The 23,714-nt window shown below is 35.6% G+C and overlaps 1 protein-coding gene across 3 annotated transcripts in view; it reads left to right on the top strand.

Moving 5' to 3' along the window:
* Positions 1–23,714, top strand: part of SLC16A7 (solute carrier family 16 member 7) — an 80,062-nt gene that overhangs the window by 28,550 nt on the left and 27,798 nt on the right. For 2 of the 3 annotated variants that reach the window (XM_056513152.1, XM_056513169.1), the window contains exon 2: positions 17,433–17,678. In XM_056513152.1, the coding sequence (XP_056369127.1) occupies positions 17,465–17,678 (214 nt within the window). In that variant the 5' untranslated portion in view covers positions 17,433–17,464. Of the gene's footprint in view, positions 1–4,957; positions 5,052–17,432; positions 17,679–23,714 lie in introns of all 3 variants that reach the window. The other variant, XM_056513162.1, reaches the window with a different exon arrangement.

The following is a 23,714-nucleotide window of genomic DNA, read 5'->3' as shown; positions in this document are numbered from 1 at the left end:
GACCTTGTTAGGCTGTGATGCCAAATCTCAGCTGAGGCCTCTTGAGATCCTTGAGTTGTGAGCACAAATAGTAAAATATTGGAGAAATAAGAGACTGTTTAAATAAGATCAATGAGATGAAGAAATCAAGCCCTCAAAATATGTAACTCCTGCAATGCTAATCCCTCAGAGTGCTCTCCTGTTTTGTTCATGGCAAAATTTTGTTTCTTTTTTTATGAGTAAATTCTACGTTGGCACTGCAAAATGCTAATCTGCTCCTTCTCTGTGCATGTCTTTTAAAGAAGGACTTGCTCATGCTGCAAAATGAAACAGGCAATAACTTGATTAGTGCTGAATATGTGGACTTTGCACATATAGTTCCAGCTAAGTGATGTGTAACACCAAAGCCAGCTTTGATTTCAATTTTTCCAGTAAATCAGTACAAATCAGGATGAATACTGGACTTTTTTTACAGATTGCTTCTTTCATTTGCAAAAAAATAAGGAGAAAATATTCTTGCTGCATTTTTATACCAGACTTTCAAAATCAAGATGTCATATTTTTCCAGTAGAACAACCTGAATATTGGATTTCCACTTGGCCCACTGAAGATGGAATCTGTCGTATCCAGAATAATCAAAAATATTTATTTTTTTGCCTAGGAAAAATAATGTGGGATGAACTGCAGAGGTTCTGTTGCTAGCATGCAGTCAACAAATTAACACTGCTACTAGGCTTCATTCACTTGCAATTAAAAATGTGATTGGCATTGAAATTGCCAAGTTTTTACTGAAGACAAATGAGAATATTTTTTCAAGGACTGGAGTATTAGCTTTAATTTGTAATGGTTTTGCACACCACTAAAACTTCTCATCTGAAATGTTGGCTTTAATGGTTTTTTTTCTCTTTTCAGCTAAAACCAGACTTGCTCACCCTGCAAAGTATATACATCTGTAAATCTTGAATGAGTGTACTAGACCAAATAAGGAGATCACATTAAAAAAATAGAAGTCTTATGATTTTTTTTAGGGAGGGAAGTTTTTTAAGACCCTTTTTTTTTTTTTTTTTCAATTTTCATTTTATTTTATTTAATTTTGGAAGAGAGAAAAGTTTCTGAAATAACCTTTTCTCCATTAAGGTAAGGTTATTTGTATGAACAAAGCACTGATGGTTTTTCACAAATAAGGGAAAATAAATACATCACAAAAAATATGATATTTGGGATTCCCCACTACCATTCATTTCAGAAAGTTTTATGCAGAACCTAATTTCTTTTATGCTGCCCTTGATCAAGAGAAACTTCATGATCTTCATGATTTTGAACACATATATTCCACTGCCTATCTGCAGACAGCCTGCCTGTTGTTTTTCAATTGCTGACACCACTCTGGTGGCAGTGCTACAGTGATAAATGCTTTAAAAATGCAGATAGGTTAAGTAAGTTGTGACAGTGATCTGTGCAAAAGGCAGCTTCAAAGGGCAAAAATAATCCAGTGTTAGAGACCTTTCATTGAGTAGAACACATAGGCTCCCACTGAAAACTGAATGAGGAAAGAAGAAGCTGATAGAAAGTATATTCTACAACAGCTCCCCCTCATCACTGAATTCCCATAAAGGCCAGAAAAAGATAACACCAGTCATATATCTATATTTATAATTTATATCTCTCTATATCTATATTTTATCTATATCTATATATCTATCTATCTATATCTATCTATCTATCTATCTATCTATCTATCTATCTATCTATCTACCTATCTATCTACCTACCTATATCTATCTATATCTATCTATATCTATCTATATCTATATCTAATCTATATCTATATCTATATCTATATCTATATCTATATCTATATCTATATCTATATCTATATCTATATCTATATCTATATCTATCTATATCTATATCTATATCTATATCTATATCTATATCTATATCTATATCTATCTATCTATATCTATATCTATCTATATCTAATCTATATCTAATCTATATCTATATCTATATCTATATCTATATCTATATCTATATCTATATCTATATCTATATCATCTATATCATCTATATCTATATCTATATCTATATCTATATCTATATCTATATCTATATCTATATCTATATATCTATATCTATAGCTATATCTATATCTATAGCTATATCTATCTATATCTATATCTATATCATCTATATCTATATCTATCTATCTACACACACACACACACACACACACACACACACATACATAGAGGCACTTAAACTGCAACTGTGAGGTTTTCATAGTTGGTGAAAATGGTCTTGTTTGCTGTTTGCATTGAAGACCATATTTGACCAGGTCTCATCATCCTTTAATTCACTACAATAAAGTTTGATACAGAATGGAGTATAAGTTTCATATGTAAGCTTGGTATGTGATAATAAAAATAACCATATATATAAACTCTGGTAATCAAAACCTCAAAGAACTGCTGTGTGATAGTGACTAGTTGACTTACAGGGCTAAAGTTCTGCTTCTAGCATGATCAGAAATGCCCCAGCTTTTATTATGCTGGATGTCTTGCTCCCATTGGGTATATTAAGTAAACAGCATGAACTAATTTTTTCATTTTCTGCATTTTAGAGATTGCCTGTTAAATAGCTTGTCACACTGTTGGATTTTTTTAAGTGAGTAGTTCCTTTTTTAGGCACTTGGACAATAACTCCGTGTTTTCTATGCTGGTTACATTAGCCTATGTATAAAATAAACATTGTAATTCAGAAAGGATGCATATTTTTCATTTTAAGCTACTCAGCATTGATATCCAGATAAAACAAAAATCTACGACCAATTGTTATATTTAAATTTATCTGTATACACGTTCTTCTGTGAAGTGTAATATCCCAGAATGGAGATAACAATTCTATTTTGGATAATGCTTTGTTAATAAAATATATCTTTCTTTGTGATTGATAGGGATAAAGACCCCATTTTGAATTGTTAGGGAGCCATTTTATGTCAGTCCCATGATGCAAATGTGCCTTAGAGCCATCTTTGCTGTGCTTAAATAGACACTTTATTTCAAGTGCTTTATTAGCAATTATCAATGATTTTGTAGTTACTTGGCAGCACATGGCAGGGTGATAGTACATTATTTCACATCAGAGCAGGTATGTGGGGTATATTAAAGTAAATAAACCATCACTTTCCTCTGTTAGCAGACAAAAAAATTTTTGAAGTAAGGTGTATCTGCACATAGGTTCATCATATTGGGTATGTGAACTATGAAATAGTAAATTATTTTTTCATTATGTGATTATGAGGGAGGCCTGAGTACAACCTTTTGGTTTAGCTTAGGTCAACATCATTACTATGGCTAAGTAATTTTGACAATTTGGAGTGATTTTTGATATTATATAATCATTTTGGACAAAGGATATTGTCCTGTTCTGCTTTCTTAGGTTCTAAGAGAAAGATAGTGTGTGTAAAGATTTTCTTTCAAACTGTGTTAACTTGTATGTTTTTATTATAATCACAAAAAAAAAAACCCCAAAGACTAAATAATTCCACAGTATCTGCATTAACATATTTTCCAATGAATTTTGGAGGCATTCCTCATGCAGAAGCCAAAATAGAGTGAATTTCAGTGAATGCTATGAAAGTGTTGAAAAGGGTGAACATGAACTCAAGGCTCAGATAATGGACAGAACAGCCTTTTCCAAATGTTAGGAGCAACCCATAGCAATGAAAGATGCAGATAGATGGGGTATATTCTTCTGGATGATTTTGTTTCTTGATATTTTAAGGAAGCAGGATAAACCAGAGTATTTATAAAAGAAAAAAAATTATAATGTGTGATTCTGCCACTGGTCTGAAGTACACCTGCTGAGCATTAAGTAATGAGTAATCAATCACTCAGTCTTAATCTTAACCTTAAATCTACTGAAGTATTGCTTTAGCTTTACACGTGATTTTTGTCCTACCTGCCTCAAAGAAGGTGTTTGTTTTATGTTGATTTTTTTTTTTTCCTGGATCACAGAAGTCATGCAACTTTATATGACAGGAGTTCTCATTTGTTTGGTTTTGTATTTGTGTTTTCTTGCAGTGCTTCTGGTCAAGACAGTTTTGGTCAAGTATTCTTATTAAGAACTATATTGTAGCCCTGTGTTTGGCTTGTCTAATAGAACTCAATTCAGTATAACAGAATAAATATTCTAAGAGCAGAGTTTCAATCTGTTAATTTTATATCTAGGAACAATTCAATTATTAGACTACCTGTTCTAAACCTGTTTTAAAAAGATTTTATCTTTGTTTTTGTGGGACAGCCTTCCAGATCAGAATTAATTGTCCACTCCAAATGAAGTTCAAGGAAGCTTTTTCTTTAAAAAAACTCCTGTAAGCACTCATGCTTTATTTTGCAGGAGGCAGATGCATACACATCCACTTGTTAAAAACCACCACCTACCTGCATATACAAATATGGGGTGTGAAAACTGTTAAAGTTTGCCATCATTCAAAATCAGATTTTTCCATTATGTTATTGCTTTTCTGCTCTGTTATTGTACTGATGTGTAAGGTGTGGGTTCCCCACTCTGTCTTTTCTAGAAATATTAAAGAAGTCTGTATTAAAAAAAAAATATTCAATTATATTCAGAATTTGTACATCATCTTTACATTTCTACTTTTTTTCCTTTTAATGGTTGTAAAAAAATCCATGAACTAGCATAATAAAATAATAGTCTTATTTAGGGATGGTGCTGGAAAAAGGCTATGATTTTCTTTTGATTGGTGGAAATTAAACAGTACTTTATGTTAATCTACCATTTAAAATATTCTCAGCTGTAATGGGTAGTAATAATAAATGTTTTGTTATGTGTATGAGCTGAAAATGTATTCAAGACTATAGCTAGCCCTATACAGCAGGTTTGGATCTGATGCAGAAGCTAGAGCCAATATGTCTCATTCTCTCCCACCTCAAAATCCTGTTTTGTTTTGCAGAGGATTTATAGATTTACTCACATTTTGAAGATGAAAACAACACTCTTTACTTCATCTCTTTGCTCTCTGATACTTGCTCTGGAAATCTGAACAGGTACATTCTGTTACTGTCCTTTTTAACTTCCCAAAAATTCAAGATTTGTCAGTGCTGCATCTTTTAACAGTCAGCTTTATTATGCAGGAGCCAATCACACTGTTTGCTAAAAAGGCCAAATAAAAAACTCTGTGCATTGAAATTTCATTCCACTATCATCTGCATACTTTGTACCATTTCCTGAGATTCACAATCACAACCCCAACTTAAATATGTTCTGTCATATGCTTCTTTCATAGTGTAAATGGTGCATGTGGCATTTTACAGACATGGTTTCTTGAGTCAGTAAATTGTATTAGGGGAAAAGGAAAAAAAAAAACCATGCTTCTTCTATACAGAAAAGCCATACAGATTTGGAGTTTATTAGGGCAGAATTTGTTTTACCCAATGCTTCTTTTTACATATAAACATTTTGTTCACTGATGAATCTGACAATGCTTCACTCCAAGGGAAGAAAAGAAAAAGGACAATCTCAAATTCCTTGTTTAATATTCAAGTTGCAAAATATCATGAAAATGAAATGATCATGTTAGGGTTTAATAGAAAATAGTTTTTATGCTTGAATCAGATAACAGCAAGAACAGCTTCTCCTCAGGACCATGTCACAGTGTACCTAGTAATATTTTTAGAGGTAAGAGAAATGTTGAAAAGTGTGTTTGGAGAAGAATCTGAAAAGAAATCAAATTGTAATTACACCCAGTCATCCCAGGAGGTGGTGGTTGTTTCATCTGCAGCTATTGACTGAGACAGGATCTTGCTAAATAAAACTTGAATGGAGTTCAAATCCATTTACTTCCCTTTGAAGTCAGTCAGGCTGTATGTGAAAGTTTATGTATAGGAAAGTCTGTGCATACCTATGCATAGGTAGATAATAGTTTAAGACTTCAGTGAAAAGAAGTAAAAGATGTGTTTTTAAAGCCTTTAGAAGAACACAGAAACTCCAGAGTTGTTTTGTACACAAAGAAGAATATTACTGTCTCAAAGACTGCAAGTGGTCTTCAGGGGACTATAATTCTCAGGCTCTGAATCCCAGCATTATATTGCTTTTCTAGGAAAAACCTTGAGATTTACACAATTCCACTATCTCTTCTTTGTCTTGTTATCAAGACAAAATGAATAGGTGTGCAGAATGTGCTGTACATGTTTTTATGTGTTAGAAACACTTTTGCATATAGAAGGTTTGTCTGAACTCTATGAGTGCATGGGCCTTCAGCAGAACTCAGGAAAAACCAAATGTGTGTGTATATATATATCTGCTTTTTACAAGGAACAACACAACTCAGTGTTTTGCCTCTGAACTGATTAAACTTCTGTCCTGAAAGGGACAAGACTCATTTCTTAGATTGATGAGATTGTTGCCCTACACTGGATATGGTTTACTCTTGATTTATTAAGCTTCCTGGTAAATATGACTTAACTAGTCCCTTCTGTGAATATTTTTCTTGTGTCCTTTTGCTAATTGTAAGGATGCAAATGCCACAGAGATCTTCATATTTCTTTTCTCATTTGCTATATATTTTTGTAAACTCCACTACTGTTTCTATGTAGCTATTATAGTCAAATTTTGAGGATCTGAATTCTATTGTTCTAGATTCTAAATAATAAGGAGTGTTATGTTATCTCAGTTTGCAGAAAAATAATCTGAAGTGTAAAGTTTTTATTGTGATGATGCAGAAATTTAAAAGCTGATGCTTGTGTGTCTGTTTACATAGGTATGGCTTTGGCAAAGAGGGGTTATGTAGAGCAAAGCACTTTGGTATGTGGGAAAAGTTTCACAGTTAAGAGTCCAGCATAACTCAACAAAAATGAATCTTGTAGTGGATTTATCAGGTGTCTTTTATGCAATGAACCAGTGCTACCCCATATTCTCTGTCAAGCAAAATGAGAAATTTGCCAGCTAAAACACAGCTAATGCTTGAGCAAGTTAATATCCTGTAACTAACAGACTGTTGCACTTCAGGGCTTCAGCTTTCAGGTCTGCCTTTTGGGTCTGCAACCCAGGCAGTTGCCTATTTGGATTGTCCATAGTAAGAAAAAGAATTCCTCTTGTCTTAATGTTTGAAAGGAGCACTTTCATACAAGGCTGAGATTGCTGGCAAGTTCTGGTCAAAAGGCTTATGTTCCAGAAGGCTTATGTTTCTCATTGTAAAGGAATTGGAATATAGATGGTATTAACTTAAATCCATAGTGCTGGGATTAAATGGAAAATCTATAATAGGAGATTCAAATATGGGAAATATGACCAAAAAATTGGGACAAAATTGATTCTTCAGAAATTCTTGATATCAGCATGAGATGGGAGATTCTTTTTTTTTTTTTTTTTTTTTTTCAGAAAGATCTGGCACTTCTCACAAATTCTTCAGTGGTTGGTCGTCTCTTTGAGTGTGTTGACAAGCACCAAACAACTTTTCAGTGCCACTGTGCCAATGCAGAGCCATGGGCTTCATGTATATATTCTAGGTATTCTATGAGGAATACCCAGGTAGTGGCAGAGTAAAAAAGTTACAAACGATACATGTATAAACAATATGATTGACATAAATCCCTTGATGAATTCTAAAGCTTGTTAAGCTTGCTGGAAATTGGTTGATGATTGTTTTTGCTGTTGCATTGTAGAGCTGCTCTTTAAGAGGTACAGCAATGTGTTGTACTCTTTGGGTGTTGTGTACTTTCTGCCTTAGGAAAAAAGTGTCCTCTGTAATAATCAAGAGAGGTTTTTTGATCTCCCCATGCTCAGTTTCTTACAATGGGTGGAGGAGTACATGTCAGAATTTGATTAAACCATCTTGGTCTTTAAAGTTGTTTTGTATATATACCACAGGTCATCTCATTAACACTTGGACAAAGTACATAGTAAGTTTGTAATTAAACATCCTCTTCCTTCCCATGGAAATCAAATACAATCACAAATTCTTCCTTCCCTGTATTTGTTTATGTTAGAGCATTGCCACTGCCTAAATTATGTTAGCTTTGGTACATACTTCAAATGAATTTTTTTATCATTATGTTCCAGACTGGACGAATAAACATCATACGTGTACTTATTTTATGTAGCACCATGCCATGATACTCAAACAGAGCTAAGTTCCCCCAGTGGGATACTGAGCTAGCACAGCTCTTCTGCTCCTACTAGCCATGTCTAGTCATCAGGAGATGGCAAGTGTGTTTCTGAAGTACTGCACTGTCCCGTGCCTCCCTGTTAATGTAGCTATTTGCTCAAAGTTGTGGGCTATTAGATAGGAATAGAGTTTCTTTTATGATTTCTCACCAGCATAAATAGCAGCATAAGAAAGACAGAAAGTTGAGTGGGCTGGACATGGCTGGTGACTTTAATGTTGGGTGGTTAGAGAAGTTAAATTCCCCTGCACAGTCCTCAAGGTGGTATTAAATCTGATTTCTGCAGTTTAGAAGTGGCAAGTGCATCTTCAGGGGTAGCCCCTGGTGGGCCCCAAGCATAAGCACTGTGCTAACACACCTGACATGATACTGTGTGATTATGTGTTGGCCAGGAACTGGAAACTGTTGGAGAGGGGAGCATTCCTTGCTGTCACATTTTGCTTTTTCAGAGCCATGGCTATCACTGGTCATGAGATAAAAGTTAATGGAAATTCGCGCCTCCAGCTTGAAAAAAACTTTCAGTTAGATGTCTCTGTGAGAATAATGTTGAAATTCTATAACTCTTCCACTTCGTTTTGCAAAGTCACACTGATTTAGTTCTAAAACTGATTTTTTATAAATGCATAAAAAAATTTCATCTCTTCTGTTAGTGGGAAAGAATTTTCTTTCTTTCTTTCTTCCTTTCTTCCTTTCTTCCTTTCTTCCTTTCTTCTTTCTTTCTTTCTTTCTTCTTTCTTTCTTCTTTCTTCTTTCTTTCTTTCTTTCTTTCTTCTTTCTTTCTTTCTCTTTCTTTCTTTCTTCTTTCTTTCTTCCTTTCTCTCTCTCTCTGTCTCTTTCTCCCAGTTCACACTTCTAAAAGACTAAGTCATCAGAAACATTCCTAAGTTTGTCAATTTTATTAGTAATAGAAAAAAAATTCTTAAACTAGTAACAATTTCCACATTGGCAGGAATAAATGAAATGTGAACCCTGTATGAAATTCTGCAGTCTGGAGTTGTTTTCCAGCCTTGGGCTGCTATATATTCCCTGTCATATGCTCTTAGGAGCAGAATCCAGATCAGTTTACTTCCTATTACATAATCTAAGTAGTTGTCACTGAGACTTAAGCATTAGTAACTATTTCCACCCATGGGAGTCATGTGTTGTGCGAGAATAGAAGAAAATTACTTTCCCAGGATGGGAGAGATGATTCTTTTAGGCCAGGATTAAAAAGAGTGGTAGGACATATACAAAAAATACACTGGGCCATAATACTGGAGCAGAGAAGACAGCCAAGGGTTGGATTCTGATCACAAGAGCCCAGAGTAACTTTCATAAAGTTTACAGAACTTAATATCAGCAGAGTTTCAATTGGAATCTAGTGCATCTTCCTAATGTCAAACGTTCAGCTCTTAGATGAATGTGAATATTATCTTCAGCAATAAATGAATTAAATATTGCTACTTCCAAATTACATATTTATGTAAAAAGATATGAATTTAGATTTTGGAAATATTAACTAGTGGTGCAGCCTAAGAATAGGCTAGCTTTTCCCATAATTGACATTTTTTCCTCCAGCTTAGTATTGAAAGAATGGTATTAAAATGAATATCTGTTACTAATGATAATGGAAAATCTGCTGCTTTAGAAAGATTATGCTATTTATTTTTCAAGCAATGTTCAACAGCTGTGCAGATAACTCCATTAACACTGACTTAAAACCTTAGTTCTTCCATTTATAAAATATTACAATTGCATGAATCTACAGCTCCCTGCTTCCAAACATCAGAATTCTTCAAATATATATCAAACAAACAGCTCCAAACTTACATGAATTCTGTTATTCTGGGAAGTCTTCTTTTTAAAACATTTATTCAATGTGAGTTTTGGAGAAGATGAGTGTGATGATGTAGTTTAAAGAGTAGTGTTACCAAAAATAGTTCAATATTGGTCCAAAAAGAGTTAAAATATCAATCATCTGTAAGTTGTCACTCTGGTAAGCACCATACTTAAATATGAGGGAATAGCGCTAGAATTTGAGATGGTATGAGTGGTTAGAAATTAATTAATAACTTCATCAATACTCTTGCAGTGTAGGGAGCTAAGACTTTTACTTATAAAGGATTAAGGTGAACTTCTTAAAACTAGCTCTTTAATGGCCGAAAAAAGTTTTGGTTTGGGTCTTTTTGAAAGGTTGATTTGTTTGGTGGTTTATTTTTTCAGATCTGCAGAATTTGTCATCAATTGTAATCAACTTTTTTGTTAAATCTGATTAGTTCTTCAGACTGGATCACTGGCATTTTCAATTTAGCCATCAACAGTTCATTTTAGTGCACTTCAATTTGGGTGGAGTCTCAACCTCTTTAGGTTAGATATTCTATTAGCTGTCTTTTTGAAGTAGTTAAAACAGAATTGCAATCACTTTGGTTGGAATTCATTTCAGTTAACTCTAGTCATGTATGTATTTAGTCATCCAGAGTAAGCCAGTGAAATAGGTTTCCCTTAAAAACAGTAAAAAAAGGCAATAACAGAAGACATGATGAATAGAAGTCCAGCTCATGACTGTGACTTGCATACAGATGATGGATTCCCAGGAGAATGTGGCAGCACAGCATATGAAATTTAAAATAAATAAACAACTAGAAAACCAAACCGGGCAAAAAAAAATCATATTAATTATAAATACTGAATTAATATTAGTTTTGACAGATTATGTTTGTTATGTCATTACTGACTTAGTAATGCTCCAAATCTGATTTCAGTGATGTAACAATTCCAGTATACTTACAATGTAATTTTCTCAGATGGAGGTTTCAGTACTGTAAAAGCCTCACTTTACTGACTTAGTAATAAGTTTTGGCCATAGTGAAAATGGAATTTTAATTACGCTAACAGTGTAATTTATATGTTTTTGCTTCTTTATATGAACTCGTGTGTGTCAGTAATTCTATATTGAGTCTTCCAAGAAGAAGAATGGCATTACATGATGTGCATTTATTCTTGGTCAAAGTGAATTAGACCTTCAAATGCACTCTGCACTGGTGCAGTTTTGGCCACCACAATATAAAAAAGACATTAAACTATTAGAGAGTGTCCAGAGGAGGGTAGCAAAGGTGGTGAAAGGAGTTGGGAGGAAGCTGTGTGAGGAGAGGCTGTGGTCACTTGGTGTGTTCAGCCTGGAGAGCAGGACACTGAGGGGAGATCTCTGGGCTCTACAATTTCCTCGTGAGGAAGAGGCAGGCACTGATCTCTTCTCTGTGGTGACCTGTGACAGACAGAGGGAATGGCCTGAAACTGTGTCAGGGGATGTTTAGGTTGAATATTAGGAAAAGGCTTTTCACCCAGAGGATGTTTGGCACTGGAATAAGGAAGTGGTCACAGCACCAGCCTGACAGAGTTCAAGTGTTTGCACAATATTCCCAGGTGTGTGGTGTGACTCTTGGGGCATCCTGTGCAGGGGTGAGGGTTGGACTTGAACCTCGTGGATTCTTTCCAGTTCAGCATGTTCTGTGATTCTGGGAATATTCCCACAGCCATCAGGAGCTCAGATCTGCAATCATCCTTGTATAGCTCAGCAAAAAGTTTTTGCTGTAACAGCCAATTATCTGCCCAGTTGATGCTGTTCCTAAGAATCATTCCATTGAAATGCTAGACCCTAAGAAGAGAGAAAGTTATGGGGGTTGCTCTTTTAATTTTATCTTGCAGCATGAGTCTTGCCCTCTTTTCTGCTTCCCTCCACAGAACCTGCTTCTGCCAACCTCCTAGACAGCTGGAACAATGATATGCACACATCTGCCTTGGATGTGTGGGGGGCTCTTACTTTCCCACACTGCTTCAAGCACTTCCTTTGTTACTGCTTCAATGGGATGATAAGTACCCCACAATAATGATATTTAGCTGAAAATAATTTTTTATTAATAGTTATGAATTTTTAGAGCTAGTTCTTTTATCTCTCTTCAAGAAAAAAGAAAAAGTTTTGTTTCTCAATAAGCTAGTGATTTATATTTAAAATACCTGTAGATATTTTTTAGGAATGAAGTGAAATAGGCTTTAAGTAACGATGATTTTGGGATTATTTTTGCTTAGATTTTTAGCAAGAGTAGCAAACTTTAGCATTAGCCCTATAAATGCAATTTAATGTAATATATTATATGTAAGTTATTTTTTTTTTTGTCACATAGAGGTCTGGAAAGCATTTACAGACATGACCCTTAGATTCAAGCCTGTAGGAGAACAGGTTTCTAAAATGCTGTCTAGCCTGGGCACATTTTAAGTACTTTTGGTCTCTCACAGCGTGTTATTTGTCCTGAAGATTAGACCCTAGTGGAAAAAAGGCAGTGAAGTCTGACTCTGAGTGCATCTTTCATCTACCTGGGTTTTATTTATCTCATACTCCTTAGTCTCTGAATACAGACAAATAGGAGTCTCTTTTCCCATTTCAGGACAATTAGCCTGTTTTTAAGGCTAGGTACCAGAGCTCCTTAGCAGCTACTTGCCTCCAGATCTGAGTAAGAGCTAAAAGCAGAGAACAGACTCTTTTGCTGCCCTACAGTCTTTGCACTTCTTCTCCAGAAAAAAAATAAAAATCTCAAGTAGGAACAAACCCTTCTCATAAAACTAACAAGATGTGTTTTACTTCAAAGACTCAAAGGTCTTCCCAAGATTAGGGCAATAACTTATAGAAGTTGGTGAGGCAATACCATTTGATGAGATGGTACCTGCTATTCTACCATCCTGCTTAGAACTCATTAAAGAGTAGTTAATGCAAATTGAAAAACTTACAGCATTTAGGCAAGGATCTTTGATAAGAATATAATTCTTATTTAACACACTGTGTTCCAATGCTACTACAAAATAATTTCTTTCAAATAAGGCAGTGTGATTAACATGTGTTAAGGGTAAGTTGGAGCAGCAGAGTATTCAAACCTATAAAGCAAACATTGTACCCCACCTGAGCCCCTAGTTCTAGTATTCAGTGGTACAAATAATCTGCCTTTGCTACTTAATGGGATTCTAAAATACATACATATTTAAAAATCTCAGTCATAACTCACATCTCATTTGGACATTAGTCCATATGCCAGCTCTGACATTGATCTGGGACAAGACTTAGGTTACTCATTCTGTTATCACATTTGTTTCCCATGTCTAAAATGTAAAAGTGGATTATACTTCTCAGTCACCTCACAGGGATGTTCTAAGACTGATTTTGTTCAAGTTTGCAAAGCTTTTTGCAGTTCTTGGCTTACTGTCTGGACCTGGAGGGCAGTACTCAAATGTGAAGTATTTCTACTATCCTACAGCAGCTGGGAACAGATTTTTCACATGACTCTGGGACATGTGGCTGCTGAGTCAAGTGGTGATGGGGCACACTGAGGACAAGACAGACAAAATGCAAGCAGGAAAGCAAACAGTTACTCTAACATTGCAGAAAAAAACAAAACTAAAACTGTCAGTAAAATCAGTCTTAGTAAACAAGAGTATAATATAAACCCTTCTCAGAAAGGTCTTTGACAAGCTGTTGTATTGATAGCTGATTCTGGCAGCTGGCAACTGCAGAATATTAATGAAGCATTGGTAGGAACACGAGCAATTTGAACAGGTTGATTATAACCGACTGAAGTCTACAATGCATTATATAAAGATACATTATTTGTTTGTAGCGTTTGCTCTTAGTTTGACCTTGTTGCTTGCTTCCTACTTTTTTCCTTTTTTCTTTCTCCCTTTTTTCCTTCCTTCCTTCCTTCTTTTTTTCTCTTTCACTCTTTTGTTCACTAGTTCTCATATGCCTAATTAAGTTCAAGCTGAAAACTGCAATAAAAATGTTGCTTATCAGATGTTGTAGAAGTGTCCTCTTGTTTCTCTCCTATTATTTGTCAGCAGACACATGCAGCTCCTGTTACAGTGAGCTGCATTCTTGTTCACTGCTTACATAAATGGGATTTATACAGGAGAACTGAAGGAGCTTAGGAGAAAATCCTTGTGCCCATCTGACTCAGGGTATGTAAAGGCTGAGGAATTTCTGTGCATCTGACAGCAAGAAGTGAGATTGATGGCTTCACTCAGGACCCACTCCAGTCAGCATTCCCCTCTGCTTCCCTGGAGGGGGCAGGCAGTGTTCCTACCCACTGCTTGCCTATAAAGGCATAGGCACAAGCTGTGCTCTCTTGCTAGCTTTAAGCACATGATGGAGTTCATATGACTGACTAAAAACACTGGTGGTGATCTTTATTTACCCAAGTGCTGTTTCATTTTTTCTTTTTTTGATCTGGTACTTCGCTTGTTTTTATGATTTCTGCCATATTTATTTTCATTTTTCACAGCCTGTAATAACCTATAAGCATTCTGAAAATGAATTTTGATTATCACTGCTTCATTCCTTTATCTTTTGCTTCTTCCTTTATCAAGACTTGTGTCTATTAATGTAAAATCCAGGGGTTTTTTGGTTGCTTATGGATTTTGCACTTGTCATAATACTTCCTATATTACTCAAATCTTACTAGTTAGGCTTAGGTTAGAGCTGGGTTTATGAATGGATTAGATTTCTTTAGGAGGATTGTGTTTTCAGGGATTGTGGCAGGACATTAAATGCATATTTTACAAGAGAATACTGCTTTAGCTCCTGAGCTTGTATGGAATGTTTGAGATGTTGGATTTAACGTTTGTGAGAAAATGAATACTTATTTTTGCCTTGGTACAAACATATATTTGTTATTTTTTTCCTCGTCACCTTTTATTGACTGGAGCTAATATTGGCCATGATGATCATAAAGGAATATCAGGGAAGCTATTCTTAGGGGGTGTGAGATACTGTGATCCAGACTCTTCTTGGTGACAGGATAATGCCCACTGTAGGCTGGCAGACAGGACCATGCTGTGGCCTTTGCATTAATTTGCCTCTAGGCAGAGGAGAAGCCAATGCCCCTGTAATTTACTGTGAAGCTTTTAAAGGGAGGAAAGCACTGAATTGTCAGAGCCTGTTCTTCTACCCTAAAGGGGTGGATATAGTGGGATCTCTCCAAACCATTCCTTAGTGACATTCAGGAACCCTCAGCATTCTTTTGACTAATGTGGTGGCTGTGATTTTTCAAAGTGCTTTTGTATTATTTTTAGGAAAAGGAGTGCTTCCTCAGTAAATTGATAAGCCATTTTTATGTGAAGAGCAATGTGTTGATGTTGTTTGCCATTACAAAAATTTAAAATAGCGATAGAAGTGTTGTCATGTGAATATTAAATATGAAAACAAATATGCTTCAGCTTTTGAAGTGTAAGAAAACAATAGTTAACCTTTTTTTCGTTAAACAACCAAAAGTTTTCTCAGATGAGCAGAAAAACAGCTTTTCTGTGATAGATGGCAAATCCTCGTTCTTTACTTCCACTTAACTCACAGATAAGGAATTCTGCTTTTTATGGCAAATTTGAGGTTTTGTGCTCTTGAACATGTAGTTGATATTTTTATTTGTGCTCTAAGTTACAGTGGGCTCTTTGTAGTTACTTTTCCTTCTAATGGATCTTTATTAACAAAAACAAAGTTAGGTCTCGCCAAGCAGAATTGTTTCTGTTTGTCCAACTTGTCCTAGTGGCAGGCCCAGGTTTTCCCCTCTGACTTTTCTCAGTGAACCAACATTAAACTGAGGCTGGGATAAGCAGAAACAAAGTACATACCAGGGGTTCTTTCTGGACATGTGTATAAAAAGATTTCCATGCTCTGTGTGCAGAGCAACAGATGCCTCTTGCTGCCAGCAGGAAATCTCAGTTATATGGTGCAGAAGCCAAACTACCTGGGCTTTTAAAATTTTGCCTAAATGTCAGATATTTTAGTCATTGCTTTAGCTTCCCCCAGAGGTGTGCCAGCTACATGAGATTGTAGCTGATATCTACAACCTGCTTCAGTGAGCTGGAGAACCAGAAGTACACTGGATTTCTATCACAGGGCTAGCCAAGTAATAGGTAATCTTGAAAACAACATTTTGCTTGTTTTGTGGCATATATTGCATGCAGTGCTACATTAAATATGCTCCAGGCACTATCCCAAGAGATAAGTATAAGCTGACACAGTTGGGTTTTTTTAGTTTTTGTTAAGGTAATTATCTCACTCCCACTGCTAATACTGTGAGAAATTGGAATATGCTGTAAGTGGCACAGAAGAAATCATGTAGAGACTTGCTGGTAATCATAAGTGTAACAGCAACCTACTCACTGTTATCATCCACAGTTTTCAATACTAGTATGGCAGGAGACCAATCAAGAGTAATAAGTTGCCTAAATGCCCAAGAAAGAAACAGGGAGCAAAGAAGAGTTTGCAGTTCATACTGTCTCTGTAGGCTGGATTACACAGAAAAAAAAATACAGTGGACTCTAGTTCAGTGTTTAATAACAGTGGGATTTGTTAGTGGAAAAAATCTCAGAAATAAAAAATGGATTGTCAGTGCTATGTATTTTCTAAAAAGGCAATCAGAATGTAAACAAATTTAAGGTTTTAGATATGAGGATATTAGCAATATGAAATTTATTTCAGTCTTAGAAGTTTTATGTGGATTTGAGCTGCCCAAATGTGTTGGCTACACCTCTTAGAACCTCTGTAAGGTATCATTGTGGTGACAGCTCTTATGGTCAATTCTGAGTTATAGAAGAGCTGTGGAAAGATTCCTAATGTCTTCTAATATGTGGAAACAGCAAATTTAGTACCATCAAGCTCCACCTTGTTCCTGCAAGTAATATCAACATCAAAATACCAAAATCTTAAGAGTAAAGTATGGAATTTTAATACTGTGTATTTATTTTATGGATACACAGAGAATTTTAAATCTCTGCTTAGATCTCTGCTTTCCAGATGTTCTCAGTTTGTTCCTCTCTGTTGTTGATGTTGATTTTGCTGCAGTACCAATAAATCTTGCTAACACTTATTTATAGCATTTAGTTATAATCTAGGTGTAACATTTTTTCATTGTTTCTTCTCCACACTGTTGATGGTAGAGCTACATAAATTAATAAGTGGCTAATTGCAAATACAACTTCAGTGATTGAGATCAGTGATTTTTAACAGTTGCCACATACTCATAGACTATTGGAAATACTCTTGCCACAATTTTTATTTTTTTTTTGCAGAACAGCTTTTGCTTCTGAAAACAGGTACTCTTGTTCTGTGGTCCCATGAAATCTGGAAATTGATCTTTCCTCTGAGGGTTTTTTGTGATCCCTGCAGATGACTATTTAATAATGTAGTTTTATATGGAAAAAAAAAAGGGAAAAAAATGACATCCTGTTTCTTTTCTTGTTTTTCAGTCTAGTTGGAGAAGAGACAGAGACCAAAAAAAATGCCACCTACAACTGGAGCACCAGATTACCCACCTCCTGATGGAGGCTGGGGATGGGTTGTGGTCTTTGGGGCTTTTATCTCCATTGGATTTTCCTATGCCTTCCCCAAAGCCATCACAGTGTTCTTCAAAGAAATACAAGAGATCTTCCACACATCATATAGTGAGATAGCTTGGATATCATCCATAATGTTGGCTGTCATGTATGCAGGAGGTAAGACATTGGTGAAATTAGTAAATAGTATTGCTTGTTTGTTCATTTGGTTTATTTTGTGGTCCTAAAGTATTTTTTTTCTCTTAGGGCCTTGTTTTCATTCCTCTACCTAAGATTTAGTTAATTTAAATAAAAAAAGATTTTGCAGTCTTTCCCTAAATTCACAATTTTTGAGAATATAATTTCCCAACAAATCAATGCCCAAATAATTTATTCTGGGTCTGGCAGTACATTTGGTCAGTTTCCATTGGCTTGGTGAGATCTCTCAATGATGAAGTTTAATCACAGAAAATTATGGTAATGAAGGTTCCTTCATGAGCCACAGGTATTCCTCTGTAGACAAGGGCTTTATATCTGGTCCTTATTTGTCCTAAAATCCTATTTTCCATTCAGACCATGAGTAATGTTTCAAACATGCTATCTGTATGACAGCTAGGATACAGACAGTCTTATCCTTGGGACTGAACAGTGAGCATAAATTCTCTGATACCTTTTTTCTTGTAAGCAAGCAAGTAAAGAACAAGACAGATGTAAAAGGATTTTATAGTATAAAACTATGTTTAAGAACTAAGTGTCAAATCTGCTTTGACAGGCTTTGTGTCTATCAGTCCCAAAGGCTAACTTGTTAAATTCTGCATGGTTTCTTCATTTTTTCAGAACTTTTTCTCTTTTAACTATTGGTGAGAACTAGATGCTGCTTAGGCAAAACACTTAGACAGTTCAAAGGTGTGAATGCAGGCAACAGATCTGGTATTTCCCTTTCTTTTAATGTTAACAGGTAGCAGAAGTACCTGGAGCATCTGACTATTTGTACTGATGGAGCAATTAAATGCATACTATTTATAAATGCTGTGTTTATGCATATGTACATATGTGTGAATGTATAGACATAGAGAATGCAAACATTGTACTGATAGCATGCTGATACTGAAACTCTTTAATCACTCCAGAGTATCACTCCAGTATTTTTCAGAAGTGGTATTTGAGTAACAGCAAAGGACAGTGATGTCAGGTTCAACAAATGAGCTATTAACGGATGAATGAAGTCACATTTTCAGCCTGGTAGTTTTTTTATCTCTTATTTCAGTCTCCCTAATCTCTGACACATGAATGGCCCTACCTTACTTAGCAGTCAGGGAAGTAAGGAGCATGTCTGCAAAGAGGATCAGGCTATCTGGATTGTTCTCTCCAACTACCTCTTTTTCTCCTCTGACTACAATAATGAAACTGGAGCCATCATAGCTTTAGCTTTAGCTTTAGCTTTAGCTTTAGCACCTCAGGTAAATACTTTTCTGTTGATGGGATGGAAAAATTGATCTTTTTTCAAATTCTGTCAACCACAGAGACCTTATGAAGATATCTTGACAAATGGTATCAATATCAACAAAAACATACTATTCAGATGTTTTGATGCTATTTTTAGTCATATACTAATAGAAAATCAGAAGTTATTCATGTACTGGTGGAGAAACATAAAATATTTTATAGGACCAGTGACAATAGTCAAGTGAATTCATCAGGTGAAGAAATTACTTGAAGTTATTGCTCCAAGAGTGCAGTAAAAGAGGGCATGTCTCAGCACATTCAAGTCCCCCATAATGTAGCACTTTCCTAAGGGTGCATCAGCACTTGCACTGTAGAGGGTAACTGAAAGCCTCTGAACATCTGAACAGATGCTGAAGCAATCTGGAGCATGGGAGGAGCACAGATGTTGAAAAGCTGGATTTTTCTTCTGCTTTCTATATGCTGTGACTTGCTGACTGAGCTCTTCTAACAACGTAAAGCAGGTCTGTGCAGGTGCTGCTATGGTGTGTTCTCTGCATAGCATTTAATTTATGCCACTTCTGTCAGGTCAAAGTTCACCCAGGTTTTACTAACAGTGCACATGCAAATCTCAGGGCATTTAGCTGTGGTCATTTTTATCTGTGAGGTTCAATGTGCACAACTTTTCCTATTAAATACAAAAGATTCAGTATTTCTGCCTTTTCTCTAATACTTCTCTGACTGTTCTGATTACCAATTACTAATTCCACTTGTATATTGACATTAAAAACTACAAAATTGCTTGCTATTCATTCTGCTCACACCTCCCCATTTACTACGAGGATTATCAGCACAGGAGCAGTAAGCAGAGTTGTTTGGATATCTTGTTACAGACTCGTGATTTAAAAGTGCTGAGAATGATAACCTTGCCTGATATAAACACTCTTTGAAGCCAAAGCTTTTCTAGGACCACTTCCTAAGAACTAGGCCATTTAGACAATCACTGGCAGAATATGAAATAGCAATCCGGAAAAACATTTCTGAAGGAAATCTCTTCATTGTTTTTAGTGTCTGAAGGTGGTTTGATTCTTCCTTCACATTTGATGTGCTGTAATGTGAAATACATGTTCAGGCCACAAGTCCAAGGTGCATTGTTTACTATGAAGTGTGAATCGTACACCTGCAATAAACACTGTTCATCATGCTCCTAATTAAGGTAACCTGAAAACATCTCAGATCTGTCATCCTCATTACAGTTTAGCATTCAACCTATTAATCATCACTGTGGGGTCAGTGAATAAGTTAGACTCTGTGCAGACACTTCCTGCTTTGGAGGCTGCAGCCTTTTGCAGTAATTAGCTGGCATCTGTGTTTCAGCAACAAGGTATTAACTTACCTTTCAAGCCTCAGAAAAAATCTCCAGTAAGGAGCTAAAAGAATGTTAATTATATTTATCACTTACTTCATACTTAGAATAAATGGCATTAAATTATAGCAGACCATCTGGCAATCCATATGGTCTTCTGCAGTCCTGGTTAATTCCAGCAAATAGGTCAAGCACAGCATTCACCCTGTTAGAAAAGCACCAGGCAGAGGTGACAAATCTGATAAATCATATCAATATGAAATTCCTTTTCTCTCTCAATCTGGCACAATATGTAGTTTCATACCATATTCTGTTGTATTTTAGGGGGTTGGTTTGTTTGTTTTCTTAAGCTCTGTCTTCCTTCTTCCCCCACCCCCCAACCTTTTGATGTTTGTTAGAGTTTACTAAAAAGGCATCCCAAAAAGCAAGATCCAGTGATGTGATTAAGGTTACTAGTATTGCACAGCATCTACTGTTCAGGCCATGCTTGATAAAAGCATCCTCTGGAGAAGAGCAGTCGTTCAGTCTCCATGGTAACTCCTTCTTCTGCCTCTCTTGAGCAGACACTGTCAATTGCATTAAATTAAGGGTGATGGGTTTGTGATGGATTCCTGCACCCAAGGGACTGAGACTGGGACCACCAGACTTCTGTTACTGGAGGACAGAAGCTGGGATAAAATAGAATTAAGTGAGTTATCCTGACAGCACAGTCTGTGTTCCTGTATGTTTATGAACAGATAATGGTATAAAATGCATGTTCATGTATGTATTCTTATGTATATAAAATATATGAGTATCTATATACTTACAGTCATATTTCTGCTCCAACACACAAATTGAGGAATAAAAGAAAAGATCAAATACCTTTGACCTCAAGTTCTCTTAGTTCATTCTTCTGTTTTTCAAAACTTTAGCTCTCACTTTGTGCAGTGTTATCAGCCAAAGGTGATTAAGGAGCTTCTTATCAGAGCTCGATCTGTTTCCAGCAAAAATGTTTTCATTGCTTTCAGAGTGGGTTTGGTAGGAGCCATAGTGGCAGCTATGAAAGCCATGTGACAGGTCTGGTGATTTCAGACAGAGCTGACCTTGAGTTTTAGATTTCCTCAGGGAAAAAACAGTTTGTTCTCTCTCTGGTTCTTAACTCTTTTTCTGTCATTTTTCTAAGGGCAGTTTCAGTGTGCGGTTTTTGTTTCTTTTGTTTGTTTGTTTTCTCAAAAAGAACTTTTTGAGTATAACATTGGGTTATGAAGATTAGCTTGAGAGCTGATAAATCCTTCAAGCCATACCCAGCTGTGAAATGTGGGACAGTCTTACTGGTCTGAAGTTCAGAAAACGTAAAATGTTCATTTAAATTCTGCATAATATTTTTGAGTAAATAGTTTACATCTTTAGACTGCTTTTGAAGAAAGATGCTATATAAATGTATGGAGTGGCCATTACAATTTTTCAAAACATGCTTGTACTTAAAAAATGTATCATTTAATATCTTCCTTTCTCTTCCATATTGATTAAGTTATTCAAGTCAGGAGTTAAGTTTTTCCATACAGTAGCAAACCCTTGAAGGATTTTTCATGTGACAGCACAAAAGCAACCTATAGACAAGTCCTCATTTTGACTTTGTCTAATATTAATTTGGAAAATAGTGTATCATATGGTATGTTCAAAATATTTGTGATTTTATCTCAGTGGGTGTTTTGGTGATATTGCTGTGAAGATGAAATGGCGTGCACAGTGGAGATGACAGTTGTGAAATCCATGTAACACAAACAACAGATGGTTATGGATTTTTACTTTTGGGCAGGATCTGGGTTCCTACACTTTTCTTCCTCCCTGATAACATTTTCTAATTTTGGTTTTACAAACACTGGCACAAGGAATTTAGTGGCCATCCATATGGAGATTGAGAATCTTTCTTGAATTGACCTATCTCTTTTGTTGTCAGGGGCAAGTGTTTTTCTCCATCAGAATATGCAAAGTGCTGAATTTTAATAACCTCATTTAGAGTGTCCTTGAAAGCAGAACTTACTAAGTTTCTGAGTGCCTCATGGGCATAAGGGAATACTTCACATTTAGCCTAAGATATATGTGAAACATCTATGTCAAGTTAATTTGAGACTCACAGATAAAGGAAAAGGGGTTGTAATGAGGTTTCACAAAACAGAGCATTTTTACTCTTATTTAGCAAATGGAGATAAGAGTAACAAAATATTATAAATATACATTAGTTCAGTTCTTAAAAAACAAGACCTGAACACTAAAGCCTGGGAAGGTCTTCTATTTCTTGGAAGGCTTTGAGTTTTAGTAAAACTGGTTGTTTAAACTAGTGTTCTGCAGTAGCAATAGATGTTTAAAAACAGATGTTTTAAACAGAGATGTCTTCCTAGATGTTTGGAAAACACTCTAAAATAGTCAAGAGAAGAAAGGTGGAAAAAAAGCATATATGTTGAATCTGGTTTTATACATTTACTTTTCAAACAAATTTGTCACCCTATGTATAGGAACAAGCTTCTTTTTCACTCTGCAACTTGTTACATTTTGATAAACAAATAAAATCTAATTGCTAAATATTCAGTGCCTTTTGGGGATCCAATTTTGTCAAGTTTTCATGAAAGAGAGGTTTTGCTGAGATCCAAATACACTCAGGAAACCAGTCTCAAAGCTAAGGACATACTTCCACTGAGAGAAATACGGAGTTTTTTGCCTTTTATTGTATGCTTGTGTTAATTTTGAGTAATTGTCAGAAAGACATGACATGGTGCAGAGTTCCCATTGTGTTTCTACAAACCTCTTCTGGTGTTCCAGCCATAGAGTATTGGTCATGGTTTGATAATACAATCACCTGGAACGTGCTTTTGAGGTGAATACGGCAGTGCTGGGTTAATTATTGTACTTGGTGATCTTAGAGGTCTTTTCCAACCTTAACAACTCCATGATTCTATAGAAATATTTGTGGTAACTTAAGTTTAATTAACTTGAGCCTTTTACTGCAGCAGATTTTCTTTACATACAAGTAGGCAATGCGGATTGCATAATGAACATTAATTAATAACTCCCTTTGTAAAACTTTGTATTTGTCTTGGTCCAATTTGGGTTTATAGACAGGGATTTAAATAAGTAAATCAATATTGCAAGCTTTTTTTTGGTAAAAAAATATTTTTTTTTTTATTTCCACTTAGTTTCAGTTAATAGGTCAAAGTCTAACAATAATAAATAACATGCATCATTTTCTAAGGGGCTAAAACTTTGGGTTTGTTTAAGAAAGGTATCAAGGGACAAGCTGAGGACTTTGATATGTTCATTTAGCTTGTAAAACTTTGACGAAGGAATGCTTATTTTATGAGTACTGCAAATGTTGGATTAGTTCCCATATAGTTTTTCAGTGGATCATACAATGGTTGTGTTCGTGA

Source organism: Oenanthe melanoleuca, chromosome 1A (assembly GCF_029582105.1).
Source record: "Oenanthe melanoleuca isolate GR-GAL-2019-014 chromosome 1A, OMel1.0, whole genome shotgun sequence".
NCBI lineage: Eukaryota > Metazoa > Chordata > Aves > Passeriformes > Muscicapidae > Oenanthe > Oenanthe melanoleuca.
Note: the sequence above shows the minus strand (reverse complement) of the source record. Positions and strands in the feature narration are given on the sequence as shown.